At 41.9% G+C, this 10,874-nt stretch overlaps 1 protein-coding gene across 1 annotated transcript; it reads right to left on the minus strand.

The window, feature by feature from the left end:
* Positions 1 to 913: 913 nt before the first annotated feature.
* Positions 914 to 9,651, minus strand: LOC136605122 (uncharacterized). The gene is made up of 9 exons (XM_066588944.1): positions 9,635 to 9,651; positions 7,462 to 7,468; positions 7,282 to 7,345; positions 7,076 to 7,186; positions 6,833 to 6,997; positions 6,086 to 6,490; positions 1,439 to 1,511; positions 1,001 to 1,191; positions 914 to 948 (listed from the first exon to the last, which is right to left on the minus strand). The coding sequence occupies exons 1-9, from the start codon at positions 9,649 to 9,651 to the stop codon at positions 914 to 916; spliced, it is 1,068 nt and encodes a 355-aa protein (XP_066445041.1).
* Between the last annotated feature and the right edge of the window lie 1,223 nt (positions 9,652 to 10,874).

Below are 10,874 nucleotides of genomic sequence, written 5' to 3' on the forward strand. Positions count from 1 at the left end.
CTGAAACGGGGATTGACATGATTTACAATTTCATGAACAGCATTTCTATTAACAGGTTCGGCATTTGACAATTGCTGATGACCAGTATCACTCGGAGTTACAATGTTTAACGTTGTTAGCTCTTTTGCAGCCTGTTTAGCATGAACCAAGTATCTTTGTAAAACAGCGGTGTATTTTTTAATTTTCACATCATCCGGTAGGTCGCTACGCTGTAAAACTGAGTTAATCTCGTCATCAAGGCGATGAATAGCAGCCTGTCGTATGTCAGGGGTTGTAGGAACACTTTGCCTTATTTTGTTCAGTTCGTGTTTAGGAACCAAATACATTTTCTCCGCATGCTCCATTATCGGTTGGCAAGTAGACTCGTAATTATCGGTATTGCAAAACCCAAGAGTGAACCTATAAAACCGCCGGCCTGATTGACTATACGCCTCTTTTTCTTTACGGTCAGGGTTTTATCACCCAAACGTCTTATAGCGCTGCGCCATTTTTTTAACGCGCTTCTTTGGCGTTCTTTTAGGGGTATACGACCTTTAAAATGTTTAAAGCGATCTCCGCTATGGCTGTAACTAAATCATTGCTAGCGTTGCGTAAAATAGATTTTCTGACGTTGGGTTTAGCTTTCACCAGCCTTTTTAAGAGACTCCAATTACGACGGATTCTCTCAGACATCTTCTCACCAGAATGCACGGGGGATAAAATAGGGTGCAAGACGGTGTACTCACTTTTTAGAGGTGATTTTTTTTGTGAATATACACAGCTGGTAAGGCTGGTGGAAACAAGCCCGTTCTCAAGCGCAGCTCCTCCGGCGTATTACCCCTTAAATCTACCAGCAAATACCCATAAGGCTCGCGTGTCGCATCCTCAAAGGCTTCTAAGAAGAAGCGCGTCTTTCCGGGGTACATCTGTCTCGCTAGTGTGACAATTTGCAATACATCACGAGGGGATCTGAAGAGAATCAAATACTTTGCATTTAAATTTATCGTTCGGCTTTTCTTACCTTGACAGAACACATTCTGCACAAGATATAAAATGCTGAGATTTCTGTGATGTACATACTTGGTAAATGCTTTTTCTATTTCGCTGTTTTCACTAGCGATCTCCATAAGATCATCAACAACGGTCAAATTTACCTTGTCGGGCGGAAATAAGTCATCATCTATAAATGTCTTCGGAAGGCCCTCGATAAATCTGATGATAGGGAAAGAAGCAGACAGTTCATCATACAGTTTTTGCCAGCAGGAGTAATACCACACAATGTTTTGGGGCTTGTGTGATATATGTGTTTCGGCATTATGTAACAACTGCTTTACAAAGTAACTTTTCCCAGAGTTAGAGGGTCCGGCTAAAATACACGAGAAGGGGTGTTGCAAACGTGTATCCATTATTTCAGCGCTAATAACCGAGATGTTATATTGTAAATTCGTCTAATAATCGCCTCCTCACTCGGTTTTGTACTTTGTGTAGTGCACCTGCGCCAGAGACCCGATGCTTCTTATTTCTTACAAAGCCTGGTCAGGAAAAGAAGCAGACGAGTCATGATACAGATTCAGCCAACATACATAAATTCAAACGATATTACAGGAACTGAATAGAATGTGTCAGACGTCCGTCTGACATATGAGCTAATAGCCGAAAGGCAATGTCGTAAAATCATCTAACAAGTATCTCTTTGTGTAAACACATCTTTGTGTTTTGCGCAACGGCCTTGTTTCAATATCCCAGTATTTCTTATTTCTCACAATCCCAGGCTGTTCTATGTGAATAGATTTCTGCGTTTCAGGGGAGGAATTGTGCTGATAATCCAAAACTAGATCTTTTAGGCTGTCAAAATTTACATGTTGCGTGTTAGCAACGTTTAGAGTTATGCCTTTAACTTTTAAGACGGTTTTACCCGTGTTCAGCTTGTAGCCGTAGGTTTTAGGCCCCGCAGACACAAACTCTGTGATGTATGTGTCATCGGGTATCTCGCTGGTTAGCTCACCCAGGTAATCGCCTAACGGCGGATTCCACTCGCCTTCTCGATGCACAAAAATGACCGAGTCTGTGTCGTGATAAAGACACCTCTCCTGCAGTCGGTCCAGAATAGAGTACAATTCTAGTCTGGCGTAAGCGGTTGTGAAACAAGCTATAAAGATGTTTGTGTTTTTGTTGATTTTGTGATGTTCTTTTGTGTATTTCCAGGTGATGTTGGCTGTCTCGTCATCAATAAAATTCAAACCTGAAATCTCATAGTAGGGGAGAAACACGTACTCAAAAAGCTCGTTGGGATTAGTCACGATGCTGGTACACGGAAGGTCAGGTTTCTGGGCAAATTTACCCCACAAGGAGTTAAGGAAAAGTTTGGAGATTTGCCTTTTAGCGGAATTCACAACCACATTGTCAGGCTGTAATTGCACACCTTCTTTTTCAAGAAAGGCGGCGATGTATTCGCTTTTCTTGACATCATCCGTACACCAGCTTGGGTAACCAGAGGCCTCCTGTTTGTCCCTAAGATGTAACTTAATGTAGGGTGCAAACAGATCATCCGAGGTTCTAGGAAAATGCCAGATTTCGTAGATGTGTACTATCCTGTACCCTTTCTCTACGGCCATCTCTAGCTCTATCGTACACCAAGTACCGACAATAGCGCGGTCCTCCTCACTGTGTGTGCAGGGTTCTACCTGTGTGTTTAGAGCGCATCTGTAACAGAGGGGGAACATCAACTTCTTGTTCATTTTCACAGGCAATACCGGGAAAAATAAATCTCTGGGCGGATATACTTTAACTTTTGCAAGGCCAAAGTAATTTTTGATGTAACCAAAATCTTTATAAATGATCTCAGGGTGTCCTACAGGATATGTTTTTGTTTTGTTGACAAAGGGGTACAGACTGGTGAAATCGTAGTAATTTATCATCTCCCCAGCAGCCTGCTTGTGATAGAGCTTTATGGCGTTAGTTCTCCCGCCATAGAGGGCATCACGCGGTTCTAGCGGAACTGGGAACTGCATTTTGAGAAGAAATGATTGAAGCTGTGGTTCCTTTTCAACCATTTCCTTCCACTCATGCTCCCACAAGACGCGCACTGTAAAACCGCATTGTTGTAAGAAACGTTTCTTGGCTAGAAAAGTGTGATACAGCTGGCTGTATGTGGTCTTAGTGAGTTTGTTTACATCCTTTTCATTGTAACAAGAGGGGCATCCGTGAAAATGACACCCCTCAAATTCAAAAGCGACGTGCTGACCGTTAACAAACGCATAGCCGTCCAAAAAATAGCGGCCCACCTGTTTTTCACCTCCTCTCAGAGCGTGTTGAATGTCAATGTTTTCTGTGTGAGACACGTACATGAGCCACTGAATAGCGGGTGTCGAGTAACGTTTTTTTGTTTTGTGATAATTATCAGCAGGTACAATGGCTATAGTGTCTTTTGGAAGGAATTTAAACATGTACATAGCCATACACACAGATGCCAGAGTGATGAGCTGAAAAGGATCAACACATATCGTCGTCGGAACCTTTTTGCGCCGCTCCGTACAGTATTTTAAAACAGTCTTTTTAGTCATTTCCATGACTCGATCTCTGAAAAGTTCGCATGCTTGTCTCAAAACAGCAACATCTTTTTTGCAATAATTCTTTAGCTCTGCTTTAAAATCAAAAACAACATCTTTTTGCGACTCATACCATTCCATAAACTCCTTTTTCTCATCAGACATCATGTATTCTACCCCATAATATTTAACACCAGGTAGGGGTCCGACATAATTTTGATTTTCCTCAGTGTTGAAAAAGTGTGGGAAGTGTCCCTTGGAATCAGAAAAGCCCATAGCTTGCGGCAACTTGCTAAGTTTCATGGGTATGAAACTCAGCGAGTCTATGACCCTCAAGTTCATATCAGGCGCTGTCACACACAAAAGCCGCCCTCCTTGACTAATCAGCTTTACACGTATTCGTTCTCGGATCAACTGCTTAACGATAAAATATGCATCATATCTACCAGCATTGTGGGCGATAAAGGTGTAGCCTGCAAACTTGCCACTGGCAAAGAACTGGACAAAGTCACGAGTGCACGTTTTACCCTCGAACTCCCAAGAGTTCTGACCGTACAAGGTCGTCGCAAAAATGAAATTCGCTATATGCAAACCCGTATCCTGTGAACATTCAAAATCGTAAAAAATATACCGTTCGTTTTTCTTAGGCGGTTTGTAGCGCTGCATGTAGCACAGATGTCTATCAAATTTTTGCAACGGGGCACGACAAATGTGGCAGCACAGCCCCTTACATTTATGACCATCATCACTGTTGGGCACAAATCGATAACAACGATCACAAAATGTTTTAACTCTGCAAAACGTAAAATCAATCGCGGCCAACTTCTCATGCCGTAATAAACATTCGCTCGAGCGACAAAATACACGACAGTTGGGACAGCGATACTGTTGTCCGATACTGTCAGCGCAATCATTTTTTTGGCATGCTGTACAAAAATGCTGGCAAGAATGGTTATTCTTGTGGTGGTAAACTGAATTACAATGATCACAAAAATATTGTTCTCCAATAAAGCTTTTGATGTTTGTAATTCCGTAGTAATGTTTATCATGATACAAAATATATACAGTTTTACCCGCGGACACGGAGCCTGTGTGATAATAGCGCCAATCACCATCGCTATGATACAGAATTTTGATAGATATGTTCAGGTATCTCTCAAAAGCATCTACATCACTAAAACTGACCAGCTGGTTTTCAGGGATTCCAAGAGCAGCGTGTAGCTGCTTAGCACGTGCCAATAAATCACCATCAGCAGCAGGAGCAGCTGCCCCCACCTCCAGCATTGCGTACAGACTAGCAGCCAAACATAGGTTTGAATCATAATTGTTAAAGTCATACAACCAGCGCTTTTTCTGTTTGATGATCTTTGTGTAAAGTATCGAATTCAAGCGCCTGCGACGAGTCACACCACCTCTCCTATTTTTTATTATTGTGACAACCAGATGCAAACAATCGCCGGATAAACATTCAGCATTACTTTGTAGCGCTGAAGCCACAGCGCTTAAAAAGCTCTCCACATTAAAATCATCCCTGAGCTGCTTTTTGGAATAAACCGTATCCAGAGAACTGCCACCATTCAGACTTAGATGTATGTAGTCGCCGGGCTGAATATCAGTCCGTATTCTATTGAACAAAGACTCAACAGCACCATGAATGGCCCTCATAGCATCGGTAAATGACTGTATACGGTCTAAATTCACAAACCTGAAATGCTCTACATGCTCAATGCCCCTGAACCTTGAAAGTTCGCGGCGTCTATGAAAAAAAGACTCTAAAAAAACCGACGCAGCACCAGGCTGATCAACAACTACATCGGGCTCATGATGTTCAGACAGTTGTGAATGTTGCAGAGTGTCTGCATCCTGTCTCTGTGTTGTGTTGTGTCGTGTAGACTTTCTACTTTTTCTACGGTCTATGGACATCCTAGCTGTGTGGAGCATTTTTATAGCTTTTTTAACAACCCGTGATCTGTGAAAGCCAAGACGTTTGTTTTTGTTACATTTTTTCAATCCAGAGCCTGTCATTGACAGTCATGAGGAGCCACTTGCGTGCTTTCTCACTAATTCAGTCAATTCTCGCTTTAAAGCAAATATTTCTGGACCTCTGCGAGAGTCTGGCTCGGAGGTCAAAAGCTTCTGAGCCCTTTCATGTACAGCTTTCAAGGATGCTGCTATCCCACCAATCTGAAAGGCCATATGGTGTATGCTATCAAATTCATTCCCTATAGCTGCAGACCAATACCTCTCTGAATTGACAATGGTTTTATCATCGTGCGTTTTTTGTCTTTTACCCTCTGCGTTTTCAAGAGCTGCCCCCCTCTTTCTACGACTAACAGTGTTAGTGAGTGATCCAGATAGATTTTGCGGTGTATCAGGCCCCACAGCGCTATGACCGGGCAGCATATTTGCACCTATTGCTGTGATGTTTTTGGGAGCTATGCTTCTCTTTCTACGTGTTTTAGGGGCAGTGGGTGCTGTGTCTAGTGTTTGTTGTGTATCACATGTAGGTATGCTATGACAGTCCCGTATATCGTTTGAATTTAAGGCATGCGGCTTACCAACGCTTCTGTCGCTATTCGGGCATTCAACCATCGCAGAAACTGCTGAGAGAGCTTCGTATCCACCACTCCCATCTTGACGGGTTAACGGTCCTAGTCCAGGATTTATGCGTGCAAAAGAAGCTGTATTATAATCCTCTCTGACACCTCCATTTTGCGGCTTTAATGGAGGTGGTCTCGGTTTGCAGCGACCAGCAGAAGTTGTGTTGTATTCCACAGATAGAGATTGGTCTTCATCTAGCTCTGAAATCGGTAATAGCGAGTCGTATCTTGGCCGGCCATTTTGAGGCTTAAACACGCTGAGCTCTGGGTTGACACGCGTCACTGAAGGATTGGCATATCTAGGCACTGGCTGTATTAACTCAGATGCGGGTGTTGGATTATAGTTCATCAGCGATGCAGTATCTATATATAAAAAAAAAAAAAAGAAAATGTGTCGGAATGAGTAAAACATAATCCGTCAATATACGTTCTAAGTTACCTATTACGCAGCGTATTAGCAACAAGCGTATAGCCTGACTCAACGCCATAGATTACATCGCTAAACAAGGGTTAATAATGCGCAGCAGAGCCATGTTTGATGCCGCTTAACACAGCTAACGCGTACTAAAAGTTACCCAGACTACATCAATGCATGGCAGCATGTATATTTACGCAGCGATGTACTAAAAAGCTAATCAGACTACATCTATGCGTATTAACGTGTGTATTTACAAGTATTTAAATATGTTTAATCGCTTAACTTACGCCATTGCGGTATAATGCTAGGGGCGTCAGGCCTGTGCTTTTTTGCCGGGATATTTTCTTTATTCGCCTGCGTTCCAGGATTCATCCAATTTTTCACATGGTCCGACATTTCACAGGCTTTAGAGACTTGGGTGTCTTTAGCATCTTCTGGTGCAATTGACATCTCTGTAGAAAAAAGCAATTTAGTTTCTACATCTACACGTTTGCAAATATGGACAAAGGCCTTAATTATATAAATCATACCTCCGAGTGCAATATCTAGAATGTCGGCAACTGCAGAACATTCTTCAGAACTCGTAGGAAACAGTTCAGCCAGAACGTCAGCGCCCAAATTCTGGATATCGTATAGATCCGCTTAAACATTGAAAAGAAAAAAAAAAAGTGAAAATGATCAGAAATGCGTATAAATAACGTGATTTATAAAAAGAAAAAATTAAATACAGTTTTACCTTGTTCGGCTTCAGTATACAGATTTGCCAGAAGATGCTGCGTATCGTTACCTTGAGCGTCCATCTGAAATTAAAAAAGAACTTTCTGTGAATATTTCTAAAATGCACGTCAAAATCTCTTTAGTTATATTAAAATAAAAGAAATATAAACAAATAAAAAAAAATACAGGAGATATTTACCTTTGAGCTGAGGGAGAGAGAGATCAGAGAGCTTCTGTGTGAGGCTGTTAGATGCTGTTATGACATCGCTGTTTCAATTGTCCTTTTAAAGAGCTTCGCGCGGGAAAATGGTCAACCACCTAGCTATCTATGCTAACTAGTAACAGCTGTGTCAATCTGCCAAAAACCTGCTATGTCATTAGTTTTTAGCCACTAAAGAAATTTGTAGAGTCGAGTTGTTAGCTGCCAAAAACCTGCTATGTCATTCATTTTTAGCCACTAAAGACATTTGTAGAGGAGGATTTCATAGAAGCCTTCTTTGGTGTAGCTTGATTAACTTCCAATTCATGTGGTAAAGTTCCTCTTGATGTTTATCACACACAGGGCATCTGTTTTTTTTTTCCTCTGACCCTGTGTTTTTCCCTGGACTTTTGAAAAGCTGGACTTTCTTTAGATTTATTACCCTAAACCAGTATGGATTCTAGAAGCTCTGAAGACATTTTACGCAGAAGATATTTTAATCCCACAAAGCCTGGCTCATTCGGTGGAATTGATAAGCTATGCAAGCATATTAATGGTGTGAAACGCCGACGTGTTGCCCAGTGGCTAACAGCGCAAAATACTTACAGTCTTCATAGAGCGGCCAGAAAGAAATTTGTAAGAAATAAAATAATTGTATCAGATATCGACTATCAGTGGCAGGCTGACCTCGTAAGCTTAATACAATATTCTAAAGAAAACAATGGCTTAAAATATATTTTAACAGTTATAGATGCGCTATCAAAATATGCGTGGTGCGTAGGTTTATCAGACAAATCAGGAAGCAGTGTCGCGAAAGCCTTCGAGCTGATATTTGAAAATGATGGCCGTGTCCCCCAAAAACTTCATACAGACCTCGGAAGGGAATTTGTGAACCGCCCCATGAAACAGCTTTGTAGTTCCTACAGTATACATCATTTCTATACGACTAACTCCGTAAAGGCCGCATTGATTGAACGTTTTAACCGGACTTTAAAAACACGAATGTGGCGATACCTCACACAGCGTAACACTTTTCGTTATATCGACATATTAACTGATCTTGTATTCAGTTATAACCGAACTTATCATCGTACTATTCAGTGCCGTCCAGTGGATGTAACGAAAAATAACTCTTTAAGAATATGGCGAAATGTCTACAGCGATATTCTGAACTCGAGGCATGACAACCCTTCATTAAATATTGGAGATCATGTACGAATTTCTCAATATAAAGGAACATTTGCGAAAGGTTATGAGCAATCATTCACGGATGAAATTTTTGTAGTCAAATCTATTAATACGCGGTTTCAAAAACCACTCTATAAACTAGCCGACCTGAGCGGTGATCCTATAGAGGGAACATTTTATAAAGAGGAGATACAGCGCGTACCGGCTGACGCTAACCGTATTTACAGAATTGAAAAAATACTGAAGAAAAGACGGCGACGCGGTACTACGCATTATTTTGTAAAGTGGCTCGGATACCCTTCAAAATTTAACAGCTGGATCACTGAAAATCAGTTGACGACCGCATAGATCATGGAGTCTGGCTCGTTTTATATAACTCTCCCTAGTAACGCGTCCTCTAAAATTTACCCTGAAAACACAATTTCTACTTATACTACGAAATTGGCTAAGCCTGTTCATCTCTCGGGACCTTATGAAGTGGCATTAACGGAGATACAGTACCCCCATACGTGGGACACGCTTGATCCGTACGAAGGCAACTTTTTCATCGCTAAACAGGGGGGTATCTTTAACGAGTATTATATGAAGCCTGGATTTTATTCTAACATTGCGGATTTGGTAAGAGCCATCAATGAACGAATTGAAGTCTTGAAGATAACAAACGACGTATTTAAACTGCGTTATGACGCTGTGAGAAGAATTGTCACAGTTTCCGATTCGCCAACCATACAGTTTGCCCCGGGACATAAGTTGTCGGTTCTGTTAGGCCTGCCAGAATATAGCGAAGCATCTGCCGGTACTATACCTGAAAGACGAAAACAATACGCCGATATAAACGCAGGATTTTATACATTATTTATTTACTCAGATATTGTTCAGCATCAGATTGTGGGAGATAGCTATGTCCAATTATTAAAAAACGTTGAAATCAGCGGTAAAAATGCCGATATTGTCACGTTGCACTACGTCCGCCCGGATTACATACCCTTGTGCAAACATCATTTTGACTCTATCACAATTACAATTTTATCCGATCAGGGCAGTCCTGTTAAATTCAAGTACGGAAAAAGCTTAGTACGATTACACTTTAGGCCGCGCAACGAATCGTCACGTTAAAATGCTGTCTCAGAGGTTGTATGGCGACCCCCAAGTGTACGTGAATTATTACGTGGCTCAGTCGGGTCGTGGCCTGGAAAGCTTCCGGGGTGATGAGTATATGTATGGGGCGGGGCTTGCTGGATTGTTCCGTGGGCTTTTTAGAAGAGCCGTTCCTCTTTTCAGAAAAGGCCTAGAATTAGTAAAACCGCATGTAAAGACGGCTGTCAAAAACATCGCTAAAGACGCAGTCACAACTATCTCCACAGCTGTTATGGATCGGATCAATCAGCCCCAGCAAGCTCAAAGCGGTTCAGGCCTTGTTTATGTCACCAAAAATACTCGTAAAAGAAAAAGGCGTCTCGCAATGCCCCCGATGCTCATGGATAAGAGCGCTTTGCGTAAAAGACGACGACGTCAGAAACAGGTTAGACGCTCAGCGGACGACATCTTCTAACTCTCCAACATGGCTTTCATACACGACGGGTCCATAGAATGCACCAAATCTGAATTGGATATTTTCGCCATACCGCCCACACAAACGAGTATTGAAAAATCGCTATTTGTTGAAGTACAGCCTATAGCGGCACTCACCGAGAACGCACCATTGGAATTCTTCATATCGGGCAGCGGTGAATATTATTATGACTTAAATAATACCCTCCTACATCTAACCTGCCGTATAGTTAAACAAGATAACTCGGACATCCCAGACGGTGCTCGCGTTGCATTTATTAATTATCCTATAGCGACGCTTTTCAACCAAGTGGACATCACGCTGGGGGATCGTATTATCTCGCAATCAGATAATCTTTATAGCTATAGAGCGTATATTGAAACTATTTTGAATTATGGTTCTCAAGCGCTGGCATCACAGCTTACGGCTGGACTGTTCTACAAAGACACGTCTGGTCATCATCATGATAGGACTCTTGATGGCCCCAACTTAGGCTTCATCAAAAGAGCCCAGGCCTCACGCCGTTCTAAATCTGTGGAACTTTTGGGGCCTATTTATGGGGATATATTTAACCAGCCAAAGCTCATATTAAATGGATTGGATCTTAACCCCTTAACGACCAGCCCATAGTGTTTTTACGTCCTCCCGAAGTGGGCTCTATTCTCTGAGGACG

The sequence above is a fragment of the Eleutherodactylus coqui genome, chromosome 1 (genome assembly GCF_035609145.1).
Source record: "Eleutherodactylus coqui strain aEleCoq1 chromosome 1, aEleCoq1.hap1, whole genome shotgun sequence".
Lineage (NCBI taxonomy): Eukaryota > Metazoa > Chordata > Amphibia > Anura > Eleutherodactylidae > Eleutherodactylus > Eleutherodactylus coqui.